The sequence below is a fragment of the Oncorhynchus tshawytscha genome, linkage group LG05, assembly GCF_018296145.1.
Source record: "Oncorhynchus tshawytscha isolate Ot180627B linkage group LG05, Otsh_v2.0, whole genome shotgun sequence".
Classification (NCBI taxonomy): domain Eukaryota; kingdom Metazoa; phylum Chordata; class Actinopteri; order Salmoniformes; family Salmonidae; genus Oncorhynchus; species Oncorhynchus tshawytscha.
In genome coordinates, this window is record NC_056433.1 from 81,148,288 (window position 1) to 81,170,981 (window position 22,694).

The window sequence follows — 22,694 nt, forward strand, 5'->3', positions numbered from 1 at the left end:
TAACAATATACAATACCTTTACCTCAACACCAAACCCCATCTCTACCCTATACCCTGTACCCAACCCATACATTCATCCCAAACAATATACAATACCTTTACCTTTACCTCAACACCAAACTGTAGTGTAACTGTAGTATAACTGTAGTATAACTGTAGTGTAACTGTAGTGTAACTAGTATAACTGTAGTATAACTGTAGTGTAACTGTAGTGTAACTAGTATAACTGTAGTGTAACTAGTATAACTGTAGTGTAACCGTAGTATAACTGTAGTGTAACTAGTATAACTGTAGTGTAACTAGTATAACTGTAGTGTAACTGTATAACTGTAGTGTAACTAGTATAACTGTAGTGTAACTGTAGTGTAACTAGTGTAACTGTAGTGTAACTAGTATAACTGTAGTATAACTGTAGTGTAACTGTAGTGTAACTAGTGTAACTGTAGTATACCTGTAGTATAACTGTAGTGTAACTGTAGTGTAACTAGTATAACTGTAGTGTAACTGTAGTGTAACTAGTATAACTGTAGTGTAACTAGTTTTACTGTAGTGTAACTAGTATAACTGTAGTGTAACTAGTATAACTGTAGTGTAACTAGTGTAACTGTAGTGTAACTGTAGTGTAACTAGTGTAACTGTAGTGTAACTAGTATAACTGTAGTATAACTGTAGTGTAACTGTAGTGTAACTAGTGTAACTGTAGTATACCTGTAGTATAACTGTAGTGTAACTGTAGTGTAACTAGTATAACTGTAGTGTAACTGTAGTGTAACTAGTATAACTGTAGTGTAACTAGTTTTACTGTAGTGTAACTAGTATAACTGTAGTGTAACTAGTATAACTGTAGTGTAACTAGTATAACTGTAGTGTAACTGTATAACTGTAGTGTAACTAGTGTAACTGTAGTGTAACTAGTGTAACTGTAGTGTAACTAGTGTAACTGTAGTGTAACTAGTGTAACTGTAGTGTAACTGTAGTGTAACTAGTGTAACTGTAGTATAACTGTAGTGTAACTGTAGTGTAACTGTAGTATAACTGTAGTGTAACTAGTATAACTGTAGTATAACTGTAGTGTAACTAGTGTAACTGTAGTATACCTGTAGTATAACTGTAGTGTAACTAGTATAACTGTAGTATAACTGTAGTGTAACTGTAGTGTAACTAGTGTAACTGTAGTATAACTGTAGTGTAACTAGTATAACTGTAGTGTACCTGTAGTGTAACTAGTATAACTGTAGTGTAACTGTATAACTGTAGTGTAACTGTATAACTGTAGTATAACTGTAGTGTAACTGTAACATAACTGTAAGTGTAACTGTAAAACTGTAGTGTAACTGTATAACTGTAGTATAACTGTAGTGTAACTGTATAACTGTAGTATAACTGTGTAACTGTGTAACTGTAGTATAACTGTATAACTGTAGTATAACTGTAGTATAACTGTATAACTGTAGTATAACTGTAGTGTAACTGTAGTATACCTGTAGTGTAACTGTAGTTTAACCGTAGTATAACTGTAGTGTAACTGTAGTATAATTAGTATACCTGTAGTGTAACTGTAGTAGAACTGTAGTAGAACTGTAGTAGAACTACTGTAACTGTAGTGTAACTGTAGTGTAACTGTAGTGTAACTGTAGTGTAACTGTAGTATAACTGTAGCATAACTGTAGTAGAACTAGTATAACTACTGTAACTAGTATAACTGTAGTATAACTGTATTATAATTAGTGTAACTGTAGTGTAACTGTAGTGTAACTGTAGTATAACGAGTATACCTGTAGTATAACTGTAGTGTAACTGTAGTGTAACCGTAGTATAATTAGTATACCTGTAGTGTAACTGTAGTATAACTGTAGTAGAACTGTAGTATAACTACTGTAACTGTAGTATAACTGTAGTATAACTAGTATAACTAGTGTAACTGTAGTATAACTGTAGTATAACTGTAGTGTAGCCGTAGTATAATTAGTATACCTGTAGTATAACTGTAGTGTAACCGTAGTATAACTAGTGTAACTACTGTAACTGTAGTATAACTGTAGTATAACTGTATAACTGCAGTGTAACTGTATAACTGTAGTATAACTAGTGTAACTGTATAACTGTAGTGTAACTGTATAACTGTAGTATAACTGTAGTGTAACCGTAGTATAACCGTAGTGTAACTGTATAACTGTAGTATAACTGTAGTATACCTGTAGTGTAACTGTAGTATAACCGTAGTGTAACTGTAGTATAATTAGTATACCTGTAGTATAACTGTAGTGTAACTGTAGTATATTTAGTATACCTGTAGTATAGCTGTAGTGTAACCGTAGTGTAACTGTAGTATAACTAGTATAACTGTAGTATAACTAGTATAACTGTAGTATAATTAGTATACCTGTAGTGTAACTGTAGTAGAACTGTAGTATAACTAGTATAACTGTAGTATAACTGTAGTGTAACCGTAGTATACCTGTAGTGTAACTGTAGTATAACCCTAGTATAACTGTAGTGTAACTGTAGTATAATTAGTATACCTGTAGTATAACTGTAGTGTAACCGTAGTGTAAATGTAGTATAACTAGTATAACTCTAGTTTAACTAGTATAACTGTAGTATAACTGTAGTGTAACCGTAGTATAATTAGTATACCTGTAGTGTAACTGTAGTAGAACTGTAGTAGAACTGTAGTATAACTACTGTAACTGTAGTATAACTGTAGTATAACTAGTGTAACTGTAGTATAACTGTAGTGTAACCGTAGTATAATTAGTATACCTGTAGTATAACTGTAGTGTAACCGTAGTATAACTACTGTAACTGTAGTAGAACTGTAGTAGAACTAGTAGAACTACTGTAACTGTAGTATAACTGTAGTATAACTGTAGTGTAACTGTATTATAATTAGTATACCTGTAGTATAACTGTAGTGTAACTGTAGTGTAACGAGTATAACTGTAGTGTAACTGTAGTATAACGGTAGTGTAACGGTAGTATAACGAGTATACCTGTAGTATAACGAGTATACCTGTAGTATAACTGTAGTGTAACTGTAGTATAACGAGTATACGTGTAGTGTAACTGTAGTATAACTGCAGTAGAACTGTAGTGTAACTGTAGTATAATTAGTATACCTGTAGTATAACTGTAGTGTAACCATAGTATAACTGTAGTATAACTAGTATAACTTTAGTGTAACTTTATAAGTGTATTGCAACTGTAGTATAACTGTAGTATAACTGTAGTGTAACTGTAGTGTAACTGTAGTATCATTGGTATACCTGTAGTGTAACTGTAGTGTAACTGTAGTATAACGAGTATACCTGTAGTGTAACCGTAGTATGATTAGTATACCTGTAGTATAACTGTAGTGTAATTAGTATACCTGTAGTATAACTGTAGTGTAACCGTAGTATAATTAGTATACCCGTAGTATAACTGTAGTATAACTGTAGTATAACTAGTGTAACTACTGTAACTGTAGTATAACCGTAGTACAACTGTAGTGTAACCGTAGTATAATTAGTATACCTGTAGTATAACTGTAGTATAACTGCAGTATAACTACTGTAACTGTAGTATAACTGTAGTATAACTGTAGTGTAACCGTAGTATAATTAGTATACCTGTAGTATAACTAGTATAACTGTAGTGTAACTTTATAAGTGTAGTGTAACTTTAGTATAAGTGTAGTGTAACTTTAGTATACGTGTAGTGTAACTTTAGTATAAGTGTAGTGTAACGCATGTAACTGTAGTATAACTAGTATAACTTTAGTGTAACTTTAAATCAAATGAAATCAAATTTTATTTGTCACATACACATGGTTAGCAGATGTTAATGCGAGTGTAGCGAAATGCTTGTGCTTCAAGTTCCGACAATGCAGTAATAACCAACAAGTAATCTAACTAACAATTCCAAAACTACTGTCTTATACACAGTGTAAGGGGATAAAGAATATGTACATAAAGATATATGAATGAGTGATGGTACAGAGCGGCATAGGCAAGATACAGTAGATGGTATTGAGTGCAGTATATACATATGAGATGAGTATGTAAACAAAGTGGCATAGTTAAAGTGGCTAGTGATACATGTATTACATAAGGATGCAGTAGATGATATAGAGTACAGTATATACATATACACATGAGATGAATAATGTAGGGAACATTATATTAGGTATAATTGTTTAAAGTGGCTAGTGATATATTTTACATCATTTCCCATCAATTCCCATTATTAAAGTGGCTGGAGTTGAGTCAGTGTGTTGGCAGCAGCCACTCAATGTTAGTGGTGGCTGTTTAACAGTCTGATGGCCTTGAGATAGAAGCTGTTTTTCAGTCTCTCGGTCCCAGCTTTGATGCACCTGTACTGACCTCGCCTTCTGGATGATAGCGGGGTGAACAGGCAGTGGCTTGGGTGGTTGTTGTCCTTGATGATCTTTATGGCCTTCCTGTGACATCGGGTGGTGTAGGTGTCCTGGAGGGCAGGTAGTTTGCCCCCGGTGATGCGTTGTGCAGACCTCACTACCCTCTGGAGAGCCTTACGGTTGTGGGCGGAGCAGTTGCCGTACCAGGCGGTGATACAGCCCGACAGGATGCTCTCGATTGTGCATCTGTAGAAGTTTGTGAGTGCTTTTGGTGATAAGCCGAATTTCTTCAGCCTCCTGAGGTTGAAGAGGCGCTGCTGCGCCTTCTTCACGATGCTGTCTGTGTGGGTGGACCAATTCAGTTTGTCTGTGATGTGTATGCCGAGGAACTTAAAACTTACTACCCTCTCCACTACTGTTCCATCGATGTGGATAGGGGGGTGTTCCCTCTGCTATTTCCTGAAGTCCACTATCATCTCCTTAGTTTTGTTGACGTTGAGTGTGAGGTTATTTTCCTGACACCACACTCCGAGGGCCCTCACCTCCTCCCTGTAGGCCGTCTCGTCGTTGTTGGTAATCAAGCCTACCACTGTTGTGTCGTCCGCAAACTTGATGATTGAGTTGGAGGCGTGCGTGGCCACGCAGTCGTGGGTGAACTGGGAGTACAGGAGAGGGCTCAGAACGCACCCTTGTGGGGCCCCAGTGTTGAGGATCAGCGGGGTGGAGATGTTGTTGCCTACCCTCACACCTGGGGGCGGCCCGTCAGGAAGTCCAGTACCCAGTTGCACAGGGCGGGGTCGAGACCCAGGGTCTCGAGCTTGATGACGAGCTTGGAGGGCACTATGGTGTTAAATGCTGAGCTGTAGTCGATGAACAGCATTCTCACATAGGTATTCCTCTTGTCCAGATGGGTTAGGGCAGTGTGCAGTGTGGTTGAGATTGTATCGTCTGTGGACCTATTTGGGCGGTAAGCAAATTGGAGTGGGTCTAGGGTGTCGGGTAGGGTGGAGGTGATATGGTCCTTGACTAGTCTCTCAAAGCACTTCATGATGACGGAAGTGAGTGCTACTTTAGTATAAGTGTTGTATAAGTGTAGTATAAGTGTAGTGTAACTTGTGTAACTGTGGTGTAACTTTAGTATAAGTGTAGTGTAACTCGTATAACTGTAGTATAACTGTAGTATAACTTTAGTGTAACTTTAGTATAAGTGTAGTGTAACTGTAGTGTAAGTGTTGGTGTAAATAGTGTTTGGAGGTATATGTCTCCTCTCTTTTTGAGGCGTATGTACCTGTGTGTGTGGGGGGTTGTGTGAGGCTTATGTGTGTGTGTGGGGGGGTGGGGCTTACGTGTGTGTGTGGGGGGATGTGTGAGGCTTACGTGTGTGTGGGGGGATGTGTGAGGCGTACGTGTGTGTGTTGGGGGGGGGGGTGTGAGGCGTTTTTGTGTGGGTGTGGGTGTGGATGGGGGGATGTGTAAGGCGTACGTGTGTGTGGGGGGGGATGTGTGAGGCGATTTTGTGGGGGGTTGTGAGGCGTACGTGTGTGTGAGGTGTGTGTGTGTGGGGGGATGAGGCGTACGTGTGTGTGAGGTGTGTGTGTGTGTGGGGGGGGTGAGGCGTACGTGTGTGTGTTTTAGTTGCTGCAGCAGTATGTTAGCTGTGAGAGAGATGGTGAAATGTGTGGTGATAGCAGGCTTGTGGTTGGAGTGATGGTGTCTCTACCTCTACCGTGTGTGTGTGTGTGTGTGTGTGTGTGTGTGTGTGTGTGTGTGTGTGTGTGTTTGTTGACCAGCATAAGAGAGATACTTTGTGTGTGTATGTGTGTTTGTTGAATGGAGAGTGTTTGACTAGTGCGGACAGTTTGTTTTTCTGCTTCTGTTCTAATGGGGAGAAACTGCACACATCTGTATGGTGATCATGAGGAGATTGGAGCCTGTCGGGGTGTGTGTGTGTTTTGGTGGTTATTTGTAGTCTCTGGCCTGTGAGATTTTTGGCTGAATCTAAACTACCGCCTGCTGGTATCTTTGAAGTACTGCATACGTGCACTGACACGCTTGCTGATTTTATAGGAACACTTGATTTTTTTTGCTAAATGTGCACAATCCTTTTCTTTTAGCCGGTTTGTTAAAAAGCGTGTGCTTTCAGAGGCAGCCAGTTGGACAGGCAGGCAGTGGATCCTGCCTCAAACAGCGTCTGTAGTTGTATGTCTAACAGAAAGGCAGACTTGGCCATGCGTCTCCATCCCTAGCTCTCTCGCTCCAGTTCTCTATCCCCCCTCTCTCCCACTCCCCCCTCTCTCTTGCTATCTCCCCTCTCCCCCTCCCCTCTATCGCTCTCGCTTTCTCTCTCTCGTTCTCTCTCTCCCCCTCCCCCTCTTTCTCCCACTCTCTCCCCCTCTCTCTCTTTCTCTCCCCCTCCCCGCTCTCTCACGCTCTCTTTCTCCCCCTTTCTCTCTAGCTCTTTCTCTCTCTCTCGCCCCATCTCTCTCGCTTTCTCTCCCACTCCCCCTCTTTCTCTCGCTCTTACTCTCCCCCTCCCCTCTTTCTCTCATTCTATCCCCCTCCCTTTCTCTATTGCTCCAGTTCTCTCCCCCTCCTCTCTCTGTTTCTCTCCCCCTCTCCCCTCCCCCTCACTCTCTGTTTCTCCCCCCCCTCTCGCTCTCTCTTCCTCTCCCCTTCTCCTCTTGCTCTCGCGCTCTCTCTCCCCCTCTCTCTCTCGCCCTCACGCTCTCCCCCTCCCCCACCTCTCTTGCTTTCTCTCCCCCTCTCTCTCCCTCTTTCTCTTCCCCTCTCCCTCTCCCCCACCTCTCTCGCTTTCTCTCCCCCTCTCTCTCCCATTTCTCTCCCCCTCCCCCACCTCTCTCGCTTTCTCTCCCCCTCTCTCTCCCTCTTTCTCTCCCCCTCCCCATCTGTCTCCCACTTTCTCTCCCCCTCCCCATCTCTCTCCCACTCCCCCTCTCTCTTCCCCCTCTCTTTCCCCCCTCACCTCTCTTGCTCTCTCTCCCCCTCTCTCTCCCTCCCCCCTCTCGCGCGCTCTCTCTTCCCCTCTCTCTCGCCCTCACGCTCTACCCCTCCCCCACCTCTCTTGCTTTCTCTCCCCCTCTCTCTCCCCCTCCCCCACCTCTCTTGCTTTCTCTCCCCCTCTCTCTCCCTCTTTCTCTTCCCCTCTCCCCCTCCCCCACCTCTCTCGCTTTCTCTCCCCCTCTCTCTCCCCCTCCCCCACCTCTCTCGCTTTCTCTCCCCCTCTCTCTCCCTCTTTCTCTCCCCCTCTCCATCTGTCTCCCACTTTCTCTCCCCCTCCCCATCTCTCTCCCACTCCCCCTCTCTCTCCCTCCCCCTCTCGCGCTCTTTCTCTCCCCCCTCTCTCTTTCTCTCTCCCCTCTCTTTCTCCTCTCTCCCGCTCTCCCCCTCCCCAACTCTCTCTCGCTCTTTCTTTCTCCCCCTCGCCTCTCTCGCTTTCTCTTTCTCTCCCCCTCTCTCTCTCTCTCTCTCTCTCGCTCTTTCTCTCTCCCCCTCTCCCCCTCTATCTCGCTCTCTCTCTCTTTCCCTTCGCTTTCTCTCCCCCTCTCTCCCCCTCTATCTCGCTCTCTCTCTCTTTCCCTTCGCTTTCTCTCTGTCTATAAGGTTTGTGTGCATGTTCCAGGCATATCTCACGTAGTGTGCCAAGCTGTGAGATCAGTGGCCACTCAGAAACACCATATGAAATGTATAATGTAGAGCCGGTAGTTAATGTCGCTGGCGATCCGTCGTTGCCCGCAGTGCACAGCCGCATGCTCGCCGCGTCACATAATTAGTCAAGCAGACCGAGGAGAGAGAAAAAGTTTATTTCTTCAAATATTTCTGTCTGAATTGGACGGTGATTACTATTTTCCTCTCATATAACTAGAGGAGTGAAATCTAGATTTATTGTATTGTACATGAAGGTTTCATAGAGTCACTGGCATGAGCTCTCCTCTATATAGATTTGATATCTTGGCTCATTCCGTTTGGAAAGCATGACACTATTCCTTTGTTAGAGGATGACTTAGCAGTATTTGCCATATTGAATATACAGGTTTTATTTCACCAGAATTGTACTTCAATAAATTATGTTAAGTGAAAAGATGGCTGTCAACTTACTGTACATTTAAATGATTTATTGCCACAGAATATGTGTAGCTGCGTAGATATTGACAATGACTAGAATAACTCACCATTGAGTATATCGCATCAGTGAACTAAACATTATTCAAACAAATATTGACAGATAGTAAGAAGGTCCATTGTCATGCCAGTAGACGTGACCCTGCAGAGGAGCTATTGAACCACATCTCATAACAGTGAGCTTAGTGATTTAGTGTGCGTTTAAACAAACGAATGGGTTTCTCATCTGTCCTCCAAACTGACAGATTTCATGAAATAGTCTGGACCTTTTCATTTTCAGTATTACACATAATTTGCTGCATCTTTTCCTGGTGCTGCTCTCTCCTTCTCTCTCTCTCCTTCTTTCTCTCTCTCCTTCTTTCTCTCTCTCTATCTCTCTCTCTCCTTCTTTCTCTCTCCTTCTCTCTCTCTCTCCTTCTCTCTCTCTCTCCTTCTCTCTCTCTCTCCTTCTCTCTCTCTCTCTCCTTCTCTCTCTCTCTCCTCTCTCTCTCTCTCCTTCTCTCTCTCTCTCCTTCTTTCTCTCTCCTTCTCTCTCTCTCTCCTTCTCTCTCTCTCTCCTTCTTTCTCTCTCCTTCTCTCTCTCTCTCCTTCTTTCTCTCTCTCTCTCTCTCTCTCTCTCTCTCTCTCTCCTTCTTTCTCTCTCTCTCTCTCTCTCTCTCTCTCTCTCTCCTTCTTTCTCTCTCTCTCTCTCTCTCCTTCTTTCTCTCTCTCTCTCTCTCTCCTTCTCTCTCTCTCTCTCTCTCTCCTTCTCTCTCTCTCTCTCTCTCCTTCTCTCTCCTTCTCTCTCTCTCTCTCTCTCTCTCTCTCTCCTTCTCTCTCTCCTCTCTCTCTCTCTCCTCTCTCTCTCTCCTCTCTCTCTCTCTCTCTCTCTCTCTCTCCTCTCTCTCCTTCTCTCTCTCCTTCTCTCTCTCTACCTCTCCCTCTCTCTCTCTCTCTCCATTTCTCTTCAACTGCAGCCGAGTCATCTGTAATGAGAGAAAGAGGGATAGAAGAGGGAGAGAGAGAGATGCAGACTGAGAGGGTGAGATGGAGACCAATAGAACAAGACAGAGAGGTAGAGACAGAGGAGAGAGTGACTTTTCCAGTTTTCTCTCAGTCTGTCATGAGAAGCATGTTTATCTCTGGGTTAGCTTGGCTGGACTGTTTCTGGGTTAGCTTGGCTGGACTGTTTCTCCAATAGCCATTCTACTTCCACTGTATGATAAATCAGTTATGTTTGTTTCATAGTGTGTATTCATCCAGGTTACTTTTGTTTGCAGATGTCTTTCTGTTTTCTGTAACGTTTGTCCGTCCTACAGTATGAGATGGGTTGAGGTGGGTATGGTTATGAGATGGGTTGAGGTGGGTATGGTTATGAGATGGGTTGAGGTGGGTATGGTTATGAGATGGGTTGAGGTGGGTATGGTTATGAGATGGGTTGAGGTGGGTATGGTTATGAGATGGGTTGAGGTGGGTATGGTTATGAGATGGGTTGAGGTGGGTATGGTTATGAGATGGGTTGAGGTGGGTATGGTTATGAGATGGGTTGAGGTGGGTATGGTTATGAGATGGGTTGAGGTGGGTATGGTTATGAGATGGGTTGAGGTAGGTATGGTTATGAGATGGGTTGAGGTGGGTATGGTTATGAGATGGGTTGAGGTGGGTATGGTTATGAGATGGTTTGAGGTGGGTATGGTCTGAGATGGGTTGAGGTGGGTATGGTTATGAGATGGTTTGAGGTGGGTATGGTTATGAGATGGGTTGAGGTGGGTATGGTTATGAGATGGGTTGAGGTGGGTATGGTTATGAGATGGGTTGAGGTGGGTATGGTTATGAGATGGTTTGAGGTGGGTATGGTCTGAGATGGGTTGAGGTGGGTATGGTTATGAGATGGTTTGAGGTGGGTATGGTTATGAGATGGGTTGAGGTGGGTATGGTTATGAGATGGGTTGAGGTAGGTATGGTTATGAGATGGGTTGAGGTGGGTATGGTTATGAGATGGTTTGAGGTGGGTATGGTCTGAGATGGGTTGAGGTGGGTATGGTTATGAGATGGTTTGAGGTGGGTATGGTTATGAGATGGGTTGAGGTGGGTATGGTTATGAGATGGGTTGAGGTGGGTATGGTTATGAGATGGGTTGAGGTGGGTATGGTTATGAGATGGGTTGAGGTGGGTATGGTTATGAGATGGGTTGAGGTGGGTATGGTTATGAGATGGGTTGAGGTAGGTATGGTTATGAGATGGGTTGAGGTGGGTATGGTTATGAGATGGTTTGAGGTGGGTATGGTCTGAGATGGGTTGAGGTGGGTATGGTTATGAGATGGTTTGAGGTGGGTATGGTTATGAGATGGGTTGAGGTGGGTATGGTTATGAGATGGGTTGAGGTGGGTATGGTCTATGAGATGGTTTGAGGTGGGTATGGTTATGAGATGGTTTGAGGTGGGTATGGTCTGAGATGGGTTGAGAGGTATGGGTTATGAGATGGTTTGAGGTGGGTATGGTCTGAGATGGTTTGAGGTGGGTATGGTCTGAGATGGGTTGAGGTGGGTATGGTCTGAGATGGTTTGAGGTGGGTATGGTCTGAGATGGGTTGAGGTGGGTATGGTCTGAGATGGGTTGAGGCGGGTATGGTCTGAGATGGGTTGAGGTGGGTATGGTCTGAGATGGGTTGAGGTGGGTATGGTCTGAGATGGGTTGAGGTGGGTATGGTCTGAGATGGGTTGAGGTGGGTATGGTCTATGAGATGGGTTGAGGTGGGTATGGTTATGAGATGGGTTGAGGTGGGTATGGTTATGAGATGGGTTGAGGTGGGTATGGTCTGAGATGGGTTGAGGTGGGTATGGTCTGAGATGGGTTGAGGCGGGTATGGTCTGAGATGGGTTGAGGTGGGTATGGTTATGAGATGGGTTGAGGTGGGTATGGTTATGAGATGGGTTGAGGTGGGTATGGTCTATGAGATGGGTTGAGGTGGGTATGGTCTGAGATGGGTTGAGGCGGGTATGGTCTGAGATGGGTTGAGGTGGGTATGGTTATGAGATGGGTTGAGGTGGGTATGGTCTATGAGATGGGTTGAGGTGGGTATGGTCTATGAGATGGGTTGAGGTGGGTATGGTCTGAGATGGGTTGAGGTGGGTATGGTCTGAGATGGGTTGAGGTGGGTATGGTTATGAGATGGGTTGAGGTGGGTATGGTTATGAGATGGGTTGAGGTGGGTATGGTCTATGAGATGGGTTGAGGTGGGTATGGTTATGAGATGGGTTGAGGTGGGTATGGTCTATGAGATGGGTTGAGGTGGGTATGGTTATGAGATGGGTTGAGGTGGGTATGGTTATGAGATGGGTTGAGGTGGGTATGGTTATGAGATGGGTTGAGGTGGGTATGGTCTATGAGATGGGTTGAGGTGGGTATGGTCTATGAGATGGGTTGAGGTGGGTATGGTCTATGAGATGGGTTGAGGTGGGTATGGTCTATGAGATGGGTTGAGGTGGGTATGGTTATGAGATGGGTTGAGGTGGGTATGGTTATGAGATGGGTTGAGGTGGGTATGGTTATGAGATGGGTTGAGGTGGGTATGGTTATGAGATGGGTTGAGGTGGGTATGGTTATGAGATGGGTTGAGGTGGGTATGGTTATGAGATGGGTTGAGGTGGGTATGGTTATGAGATGGGTTGAGGTGGGTATGGTTATGAGATGGGTTGAGGTGGGTATGGTTATGAGATGGGTTGAGGTGGGTATGGTTATGAGATGGGTTGAGGTGGGTATGGTTATGAGATGGGTTGAGGTGGGTATGGTTATGAGATGGGTTGAGGTGGGTATGGTTATGAGATGGGTTGAGGTGGGTATGGTTATGAGATGGGTTGAGGTGGGTATGGTTATGAGATGGGTTGAGGTGGGTATGGTTATGAGATGGGTTGAGGTGGGTATGGTTATGAGATGGGTTGAGGTGGGTATGGTTATGAGATGGGTTGAGGTGGGTATGGTTATGAGATGGGTATGGTTATGAGATGGGTATGGTTATGAGATGGGTATGGTTATGAGATGGGTTGAGATGGGTATGGTTATGAGATGGGTATGGTTATGAGATGGGTTGAGGTGGGTATGGTTATGAGGTGGGTATGAATATGAGATGGGTTGAGGTGGGTATGGTTATGAGGTGGGTATGAATATGAGATGGGTTGAGGTGGGTATGGTTATGAGATGGGTTGAGGTGGGTATGGTTATGAGATGGGTTGAGGTGGGTATGGTTATGAGATGGGTTGAGGTGGGTATGGTTATTAGAGATTGGGTTGAATATGGATGGGTATGGTTATGAGATGGGTTGAGGTGGGTATGGTTATGAGATGGGTTGAGGTAGGTATGAATATGAGATGGGTTGAGGTGGGTATGGTTATGAGATGGGTTGAGGTGGGTATGGTTATGAGATGGGTTGAGGTGGGTATGGTTATGAGATGGGTTGAGGTGGGTATGGTTATGAGATGGGTTGAGGTAGGTATGGTTATGAGATGGGTTGAGGTGGGTATGAATATGAGATGGGTTGAGGTGGGTATGAATATTAGATGGGTTGAGGTGGGTATGGTTATGAGATGGTTTGAGGTGGGTATGGTTATGAGATGGGTTGAGGTAGGTATGAATATGAGATGGTTGAGGTGGGTATGAATATTAGATGGGTTGAGGCGGGTATGGTATGAGATGGGTTGAGATGGGTATGGTCTGAGATGGGTTGAGGTGGGTATGGTTATGAGATGGGTTGAGGTGGGTATGGTCTGAGATGGGTTGAGGTGGGTATGGTTATGAGATGGGTTGAGGCGGGTATGGTTATGAGATGGGTTGAGGTGGGTATGGTTATGAGATGGGTTGAGGTGGGTATGGTTATGAGATGGGTTGAGGTGGGTATGGTCTATGAGATGGGTTGAGGTGGGTATGGTTATGAGATGGGTTGAGGTGGGTATGGTTATGAGATGGGTTGAGGTGGGTATGGTCTGAGATGGGTTGAGGTGGGTATGGTCTGAGATGGTTTGAGGTGGGTATGGTCTGAGATGGGTTGAGGTGGGTATGGTTATGAGATGGGTTGAGGTGGGTATGGTCTGAGATGGGTTGAGGTGGGTATGGTCTATGAGATGGGTTGAGGTGGGTATGGTCTGAGATGGGTTGAGGTGGGTATGGTCTGAGATGGGTTGAGGTGGGTATGGTCTGAGATGGGTTGAGGTGGGTATGGTCTGAGATGGGTTGAGGTGGGTATGGTTATGAGATGGGTTGAGGTGGGTATGGTCTGAGATGGGTTGAGGTGGGTATGGTCTGAGATGGGTTGAGGTGGGTATGGTCTATGAGATGGGTTGAGGTGGGTATGGTTATGAGATGGGTTGAGGTGGGTATGGTCTATGAGATGGGTTGAGGTGGGTATGGTTATGAGATGGGTTGAGGTGGGTATGGTCTGAGAGATGGGTTGAGGTGGCGGGTATGGTCTGAGATGGGTTGAGGTGGGTATGGTTATGAGATGGGTTGAGGTGGGTATGGTCTATGAGATGGGTTGAGGTGGGTATGGTTATGAGATGGGTTGAGGTGGGTATGGTCTGAGATGGGTTGAGGTGGGTATGGTTATGAGATGGGTTGAGGCGGGTATGGTCTATGAGATGGGTTGAGGTGGGTATGGTCTATGAGATGGGTTGAGGTGGGTATGGTCTATGAGATGGGTTGAGGTGGGTATGGTCTATGAGATGGGTTGAGGTGGGTATGGTCTGAGATGGGTTGAGGTGGGTATGGTTATGAGATGGGTTGAGGTGGGTATGGTTATGAGATGGGTTGAGGTGGGTATGGTCTATGAGATGGGTTGAGGTGGGTATGGTTATGAGATGGGTTGAGGTGGGTATGGTTATGAGATGGGTTGAGGTGGGTATGGTTATGAGATGGGTTGAGGTGGGTATGGTCTATGAGATGGTTTGAGGTGGGTATGGTTATGAGATGGGTTGAGGTGGGTATGGTTATGAGATGGGTTGAGGTGGGTATGGTTATGAGATGGGTTGAGGTGGGTATGGTTATGAGATGGGTTGAGGTGGGTATGGTTATGAGATGGGTTGAGGTGGGTATGGTTATGAGATGGGTTGAGGTGGGTATGGTTATGAGATGGGTTGAGGTGGGTATGGTTATGAGATGGGTTGAGGTGGGTATGGTTATGAGATGGGTTGAGGTGGGTATGGTTATGAGATGGGTTGAGGTGGGTATGGTTATGAGATGGGTTGAGGTGGGTATGGTTATGAGATGGGTTGAGGTGGGTATGGTTATGAGATGGGTTGAGGTGGGTATGGTTATGAGATGGGTTGAGGTGGGTATGGTTATGAGATGGGTTGAGGTGGGTATGGTTATGAGATGGTTTGAGGTGGGTATGGTTATGAGATGGGTTGAGGTGGGTATGGTTATGAGATGGGTTGAGGTGGGTATGGTTATGAGATGGGTTGAGGTGGGTATGGTTATGAGATGGGTTGAGGTGGGTATGGTTATGAGATGGGTTGAGGTGGGTATGGTTATGAGATGGGTTGAGGTGGGTATGGTTATGAGATGGGTTGAGGTGGGTATGGTTATGAGATGGGTTGAGGTGGGTATGGTTATGAGATGGGTTGAGGTGGGTATGGTTATGAGATGGGTTGAGGTGGGTATGGTTATGAGATGGGTTGAGGTGGGTATGGTTATGAGATGGGTTGAGGTGGGTATGGTTATGAGATGGGTTGAGGTGGGTATGGTTATGAGATGGGTTGAGGTGGGTATGGTTATGAGATGGGTTGAGGTGGGTATGGTTATGAGATGGGTTGAGGTGGGTATGGTTATGAGATGGGTTGAGGTGGGTATGGTTATGAGATGGGTTGAGGTGGGTATGGTTATGAGATGGGTTGAGGTGGGTATGGTTATGAGATGGGTTGAGGTGGGTATGGTTATGAGATGGGTTGAGGTGGGTATGGTTATGAGATGGGTTGAGGTAGGTATGAATATGAGATGGGTTGAGGTGGGTATGAATATGAGATGGGTTGAGGTGGGTATGAATATTAGATGGGTTGAGGTGGGTATGAATATTAGATGGGTTGAGGTGGGTATGGTTATGAGATGGGTTGAGGTAGGTATGAATATGAGATGGGTTGAGGTGGGTATGAATATTAGATGGGTTGAGGTAGGTATGAATATGAGATGGGTATGGTTATGAGATGGGTTGAGGTGGGTATGGTTATAAGACGGGTTGAGGTAGGTATGAATATGAGATGGGTTGAGGTGGGTATGGTCTGAGATGGGTTGAGGTGGGTATGGTTATGAGATGGGTTGAGGTGGGCATGGTTATGAGATGGGTTGAGGTGGGCATGGTTATGAGATGGGTTGAGGTGGGTATGGTTATGAGATGGGTTGAGGTGGGTATGAATATTAGATGGGTTGAGGTGGGTATGGTTATGAGATAGGTTGAGGTGGGTATGGTCTATGAGATGGGTTGAGGTGGGTATGGTCTATGAGATGGGTTGAGGTGGGTATGGTCTATGAGATGGGTTGAGGTGGGTATGGTCTATGAGATGGGTTGAGGCGGGTATGGTCTATGAGATGGGTTGAGGCGGGTATGGTTATGAGATGGGTTGAGGTGGGTATGGTTATGAGATGGGTTGAGATGGGTATGGTTATGAGATGGGTATGGTTATGAGATGGGTTGAGGTGGGTATGGTTATGAGATGGGTTGAGGTGGGTATGGTCTGTCAGACACACTGAGAGGGCCCGCTTCCCTAAACACGCCCCAGTGCTCAAATAAACAGGCTAAATAGCAGCAAGAACCATGACGTGTGTGTGTGTGTGTGTGTGTGTGCACCCTAAATGAGCAGAGATCAGCAACACGTTACATTCCTCCCTTCTGGCTGGCACTGTGTCAGCTAATCAAGACCAGGTTGGTGCAACGCCCTAATGTTTCCCCCCTCCCCTCAGTCTTCAGGGGTTTTAGGTCCCCTTTTTCCTCTTTCTCTCCTTCAATTGGACCTGTCCTCTCTCTCTCTTTATTTATTTATCTCTGTCATAGGTCATGGTTGCTCTCTGGGAGCTGGGGAAAGTTACAGGCTTTGATAATGTGGCAAACCTGATTTTATAGGCTGCGTATAGAGAGTGAAATATGGGTGTGAAGGTAGAGAGAGAGACTGGAATGGAGAGATGATGGTAGAGGACAATGGAGAAAGGGAGAGTCGATGTGAGAGGTCTAGACAAACGAAGAGTGAGGTAGAGAGGCATTTAAAGAGAGAGAGTCTGAGTTGGAGGGGCATTTGAAGAGAGGTAGAGACTGTGATTTAGAGGGGCTTTTAAAGAGAGTTAGACTGTGAATTAGAGGGACATTTAAAGAGGTAGAGACTGTGAATTAGAGGGGCATTTAAAGAGAGGTAGAGACTGTGAATTAGAGGGGAATTTAAAGAGGTAGAGACTGATTTAGAGGGGCTTTTAAAGAGAGAGAGAGAGAGAGATACTGAATTAGAGGGACATTTAAAGAGAGGTAGAGACTGTGAATTAGAGGGGCATTTAAAGAGAGGTAGAGACTGTGAATTAGAGGGGCATTTAAAGAGAGGTAGAGACTGTGAATTAGAGGGACATTTAAAGAGAGGTAGAGACTGTGAATTAGAGGGGCATTTAAAGAGAGGTAGAGACTGTGAATTAGAGGGACATTTAAAGAGAGGTAGAGACTTAATTAGAGGGACATTTAAAGAGAGGTAGAGACTGTGAATTAGAGGGACATTTAAAGAGAGGTAGAGACTGAATTAGAGGGACATTTAAAGAGAGGTAGAGACTGTGAATTAGAGGGGCATTTAAAGAGAGGTAGAGACTGTGAATTAGAGGGGCATTTAAAGAGAGGTAGAGACTGAATTAGAGGGACATTTAAAGAGAGGTAGAGACTTAATTAGAGGGACATTTAAAGAGAGGTAGAGACTGTGAATTAGAGGGACATTTAAGGAGAGGTAGAGACTGTGAATTAGAGGGACATTTAAAGAGAGGTAGAGACTGAATTAGAGGGACATTTAAAGAGAGGTAGAGACTGTGAATTAGAGGGGCATTTAAAGAGAGGTAGAGACTGTGAATTAGAGGGGCATTTAAAGAGAGGTAGAGACTGTGAATTAGAGGGGCATTTAAAGAGAGGTAGAGACTGTGAATTAGAGGGACATTTAAAGAGAGGTAGAGACTTAATTAGAGGGACATTTAAAGAGAGGTAGAGACTGTGAATTAGAGGGACATTTAAAGAGAGGTAGAGACTGAATTAGAGGGACATTTAAAGAGAGGTAGAGACTGTGAATTAGAGGGACATTTAAAGAGAGGTAGAGACTGTGAATTAGAGGGGCATTTAAAGAGAGGTAGAGACTGTGAATTAGAGGGACATTTAAAGAGAGGTAGAGACTGTGAATTAGAGGGGCATTTAAAGAGAGGTAGAGACTGAGAATTAGAGGGGCATTTAAAGAGAGGTAGAGACTGAATTAGAGGGACATTTAAAGAGAGGTAGAGACTGTGAATTAGAGGGGCATTTAAAGAGAGGTAGAGACTGTGAATTAGAGGGGCATTTAAAGAGAGGTAGAGACTGTGAATTAGAGGGACATTTAAAGAGAGGTAGAGACTGTGAATTAGAGGGACATTTAAAGAGAGGTAGAGACTGTGAATTAGAGGGCATTTAAAGAGAGGTAGAGACTGTGAATTAGAGGGGCATTTAAAGAGAGGTAGAGACTGTGAATTAGAGGGGCATTTAAAGAGAGGTAGAGACTGTGAATTAGAGGGACATTTAAAGAGAGGTAGAGACTGTGAATTAGAGGGACATTTAAAGAGAGGTAGAGACTGTAATTAGAGGGACATTTAAAGAGAGGTAGAGACTGAATTAGAGGGGCATTTAAAGAGAGGTAGAGACATTTAAAATTAGAGGGGGACATTTAAAGAGAGGTAGAGACTGTGAATTAGAGGGACATTTAAAGAGAGGTAGAGACTGTGAATTAGAGGGACATTTAAAGAGAGGTAGAGACTGAGAATTAGAGGGACATTTAAAGAGAGGTAGAGACTGAATTAGAGGGACATTTAAAGAGAGGTAGAGACTGTGAATTAGAGGGACATTTAAGGAGAGGTAGAGACTGTGAATTAGAGGGGCATTTAAAGAGAGGTAGAGACTGAGAATTAGAGGGACATTTAAAGAGAGGTAGAGACTGTGAATTAGAGGGACATTTAAAGAGAGGTAGAGACTGTGAATTAGAGGGACATTTAAAGAGAGGTAGAGACTGTGAATTAGAGGGACATTTAAAGAGAGGTAGAGACTGTGAATTAGAGGGACATTTAAAGAGAGGTAGAGACTGAGAATTAGAGGGACATTTAAAGAGAGGTAGAGACTGTGAATTAGAGGGACATTTAAAGAGAGGTAGAGACTGTGAATTAGAGGGACATTTAAAGAGCGGTAGAGACTGTGAATTAGAGGGACATTTAAAGAGAGGTAGAGACTGTGAATTAGAGGGACATTTAAAGAGAGGTAGAGACTGAGTAAAAGATCACACGTGTGCAGTGGATAAAGGTATGTTTAATACCAGGTCTGGGGCTGAACTCATGGGGGAGGAGGGAGACGCAGTTAAACATGTTACACAGGTGGCTTATTAAACACATTGGATCTGAGGTACCAGGCACTGGGCTGGACTGGGGTAGGCTGGGGGAACTGGGGTAGGCTGGGGGAACTGGGGTAGGCTGGGCTGGACTTGGGTGGACTGGGTTTGTCTGGGCTGGACTGGGGTAGGCTGGGGTGAACTGGGGTAGGCTGGGCTGGACTGGACTTGTGTGGACTGGGTTTGTCTGGGCTGGACTGGGGCAGGCTGGGGTGAACTGGGGTAGGCTGGGCTGGACTTGGGTGGACTGGGTTTATCTGGGCTGGACTGGGGTAGGCTGGGGTGGACTAGACTGGGGTAGGCTGGGGTGGACTTCACCATGACTCACCTGAGGAACGCTGGTTGTGTTTTTGTTTTTTTACAGCATTATGACACCAAGTGTCCCATGGGATGTCCTGACTTTGCCATCGATGGCGATGAAGAGGACACTGCCAACAAGTAAGGCTCTGATTTAGAATATGCCGATGCCGATAGAGTCCCAGTATACTGTAGTTTGAGTATGTCTGATATCTGACATGTATCTATGTATTAATCCCTCTTCATCCTCCTACCCATACCAATGCTGCCCTCCAGTGGTTTAGTCCTAAAGTACACTTATTGCATTTGGATCATAGCCTCTTGGATAGATCAATATTCACGAAATGATCATTGATCTGATGAAATATTTGCAGGCTTATTTATTTAATTATTTATATACAGAATTGATTTGTGTATTTTCTGAATTTTATGTAGTCATTGATTTGCGGATTCATTTTGCTGAATTTAATTGGCTGATTTGATTTCCTGATGAGTTTTTTCTAATGTCATTTTCTCACCTTCAGGATCTCGTCTGAGGACAGTGGGGAGGTGGCATCTTACACAGAGGACAGCGACGAATCCTATTCGTTGGAGCTGGACACAGACTCCTCCCACACGGGCCAGATGAACCTATTGGAGGAGATCCTGGACTCTCTGAGCACCACCAGCACAGAGCACGGCAAACTCAGCGCCGCCAAGAGCCTGGACTTCAGTTCAATGGACAACATCAACTACAAGGCACCAGTAAGAGAAATACCTGTAACATCTAAACCACACTAATCTAACCCCAGATACATACAGTAGATAGACAGAGCCTGGACGCCTTGGACAATATTGACTATGAGGCACCGGTAAGAGAAATACCTGTAACATCTAAACCATACTAATCTAACCCCAGATACATACAGTAGATAGACAGAGCCTGGACGCCTTGGACAATATTGACTATGAGGCACCGGTAAGAGAAAACATCTGTATGTCTAAACCACTCTCTGTGTGTATCTGTGTTCTAGAACACCTCCAACCCCGTCAGTGAGAGCAACCTGCCCCAGGTGTGTACTAGTGGCAGTGGGGTGGTGGGGAGAGGAGGTGTTGGAGGAGGAGAACAGGGAGGGGGCTGGCAGGATGACGGTGCCCTCCACGGGAAGCACCTGCCCCCCTCCCCACGTAGACAGCCCAGCAAGAGCAGCCTCAAGAGGCAAAAGCATATCCTCTCAACATCCTCTCTACCCGTCCTAGCTCCAGCCTCAGAGCAGGACAACCAAGTCCCCAATCTCCAGCCCAAGACCCAGGCCCCTCAGACCAAGGCCCAGAATAAAATCCAACCTAATCCCCAGGCCCTTTATGACACACCCGCTATCTGTCTCTCTCAGCTCTGTCCAGAGGAGTCTTCGCTCCCCACACCTCCATCACCATCCCTGGGAGACCACCACATCTCATCCAACCGGTCTCCAGCACCAACTCGTGCCTCCACATGCAATCCTCCACTGGCAACACACACACCACCGCTAACCCACACTAGAGAGTCCCCAAACCCCCAGTTGCTCAGCCCTGAGTCCAAACCCCAGACCACCTCCAGCATCCTGCGGAGGAAGGTGCTGTCCAAGGAAACGATGAGGCAGTACCAGGACAAGAGTCTCCAGAGGCAGGGCAGCAAGAACCGAGAGAGTCTGGGGGTGAAGGCCAGGCAGCCTTCAGTGCTGGTGCCCTGGGAGAGAGAGAGCCCAGAGGAGATGGGTCAGGGAGAGGAGCTGGGGCAAGAACAGGACAGGGTCTCAGGGGCAGAGGTCCAGGAGAAAGGACTTCTAGAGGAGATAGATTCCATGTGTCATCTCGGCTCAGACTTTCAGACCAGCCTACAACTGTCCCAGGTCCACTGCAAAAACAACAACACACATGATAATACCCATTACAACAACCACAGCCACAGCAAAGCCACAGACAAGTCTTGAGACAGAAGCAGGGACATGGGAAGGAACAGGGGTGGTTGAGGTAGAAGATGCCTCTAACCACAGATCTACAATCAGACTGCCCTCCTCAAATCCTAACCACTGAGGGAAGAAATGCAGAAACAGACCTTGGACCGCAGGAAGTCAAAAACAGACCTTGGACCGCAGGAAGTCAAAAACAGACCAGGAAGTCGCCGTGACGCTGCCAGGCAACTGGAGATGATGCGTGTGTTCGCCCTGATACGACTCTTTGACTTACCCTTGTTTTTCCCCTCTTCCTGCCAAGTTTAGGGGTCTGAGTTGAAGACCGGTCATCTCGGTTCTCTTTCTAACCTGCTACAGAATTTAAACAAACCGTCTAATAAATGAAACAAAGACTGACCGTGTAAACAAAGACTGACCGTGTAAACAAAGACTGACCGTGTAAACAAAGGGAAAATATGTGGTGGATTTTAACTCACATGAAATGGTACATATTACTCATTTACATGGTACTAAAAGATGAGTGTGTTTTAGTTAATAGAGAAGACATTTAGTTTCCCTCAGATCTGAAAGTATTGTAAAGACACAAAGTAACCCCCGCGCCCCCGACCTAAGTAACAGATCCGTTGTATAGTTGCCTAACATGATGCCTTAAACAGAGCTGTGATTTGCTTTTGGCACGGCTCAGTCTTAAAATGTCTTAATATATATTTATAGCTGTTACTTCTGGAAATGTTTGATCTGCTTAGATCCACTGTCACATGTCATGAATGTGGAAAAATGGACAGCTTTTTCACTGCACGTAAAGATAGTCAAGGTAGTTTAATATATGTTGCTCCGTTTTTGTCTATTTAGAGATATATGTTTCTCAGGATGCTCCTGTTTGTCAGGACATAAAGGAGAAGAGGAGCTGTGTAAACCGATGATAGGAATAAATAGACAATCCTCTCTCTCTCTCTTTCTCTCTCTTTCTCTCGGTCTCTCGCTCTCTGTCTGTTTCTCTCATCTCTCTCTCTCTCTCTCTCTCTCTGTTTCTCTCCATCTCTCTCTCTCTGTTTCTCTCCATCTCTCTCTGTCTGTTTCTCTCCATCTCTCTGTCTGTTTCTCTCCATCTCTCTGTCTGTTTCTCTCCATCTCTCTGTCTGTTTCTCTCCATCTCTCTCTCTGTTTCTCTCCATCTCTCTGTCTGTTTCTCTCCATCTCTCTCTCTGTTTCTCTCCATTTCTCTCTCTGTTTCTCTCCTTCTCTCCACTTCTTCCTGCTCCCCTTCATTCACCTTTCCTTGCTCACCATCTTATAACATATCTTTCCATCCTCCTCTCTCTTCCGTCCTTCCCCCTGGTTTTTGGTGCTGACAGCTAAAATGGA

At 45.0% G+C, this 22,694-nt stretch overlaps 1 protein-coding gene across 3 annotated transcripts in view; it reads left to right on the forward strand.

Annotated features, from left to right (window-relative positions):
- Positions 1–22,385, forward strand: part of LOC112236161 (DENN domain-containing protein 1B) — a 232,010-nt gene extending 209,625 nt beyond the window's left edge. For all 3 annotated transcript variants that reach the window (XM_042322485.1, XM_042322483.1, XM_042322484.1), the window contains 3 exons: positions 19,463–19,536; positions 19,920–20,139; positions 20,409–22,385. In XM_042322485.1, coding sequence (XP_042178419.1) covers positions 19,463–19,536; positions 19,920–20,139; positions 20,409–21,347 — 1,233 coding nt within the window. In that variant the 3' untranslated portion in view covers positions 21,348–22,385. The remainder of the gene's footprint in view (positions 1–19,462; positions 19,537–19,919; positions 20,140–20,408) is intronic.
- The last annotated feature ends 309 nt before the right edge of the window (positions 22,386–22,694 follow it).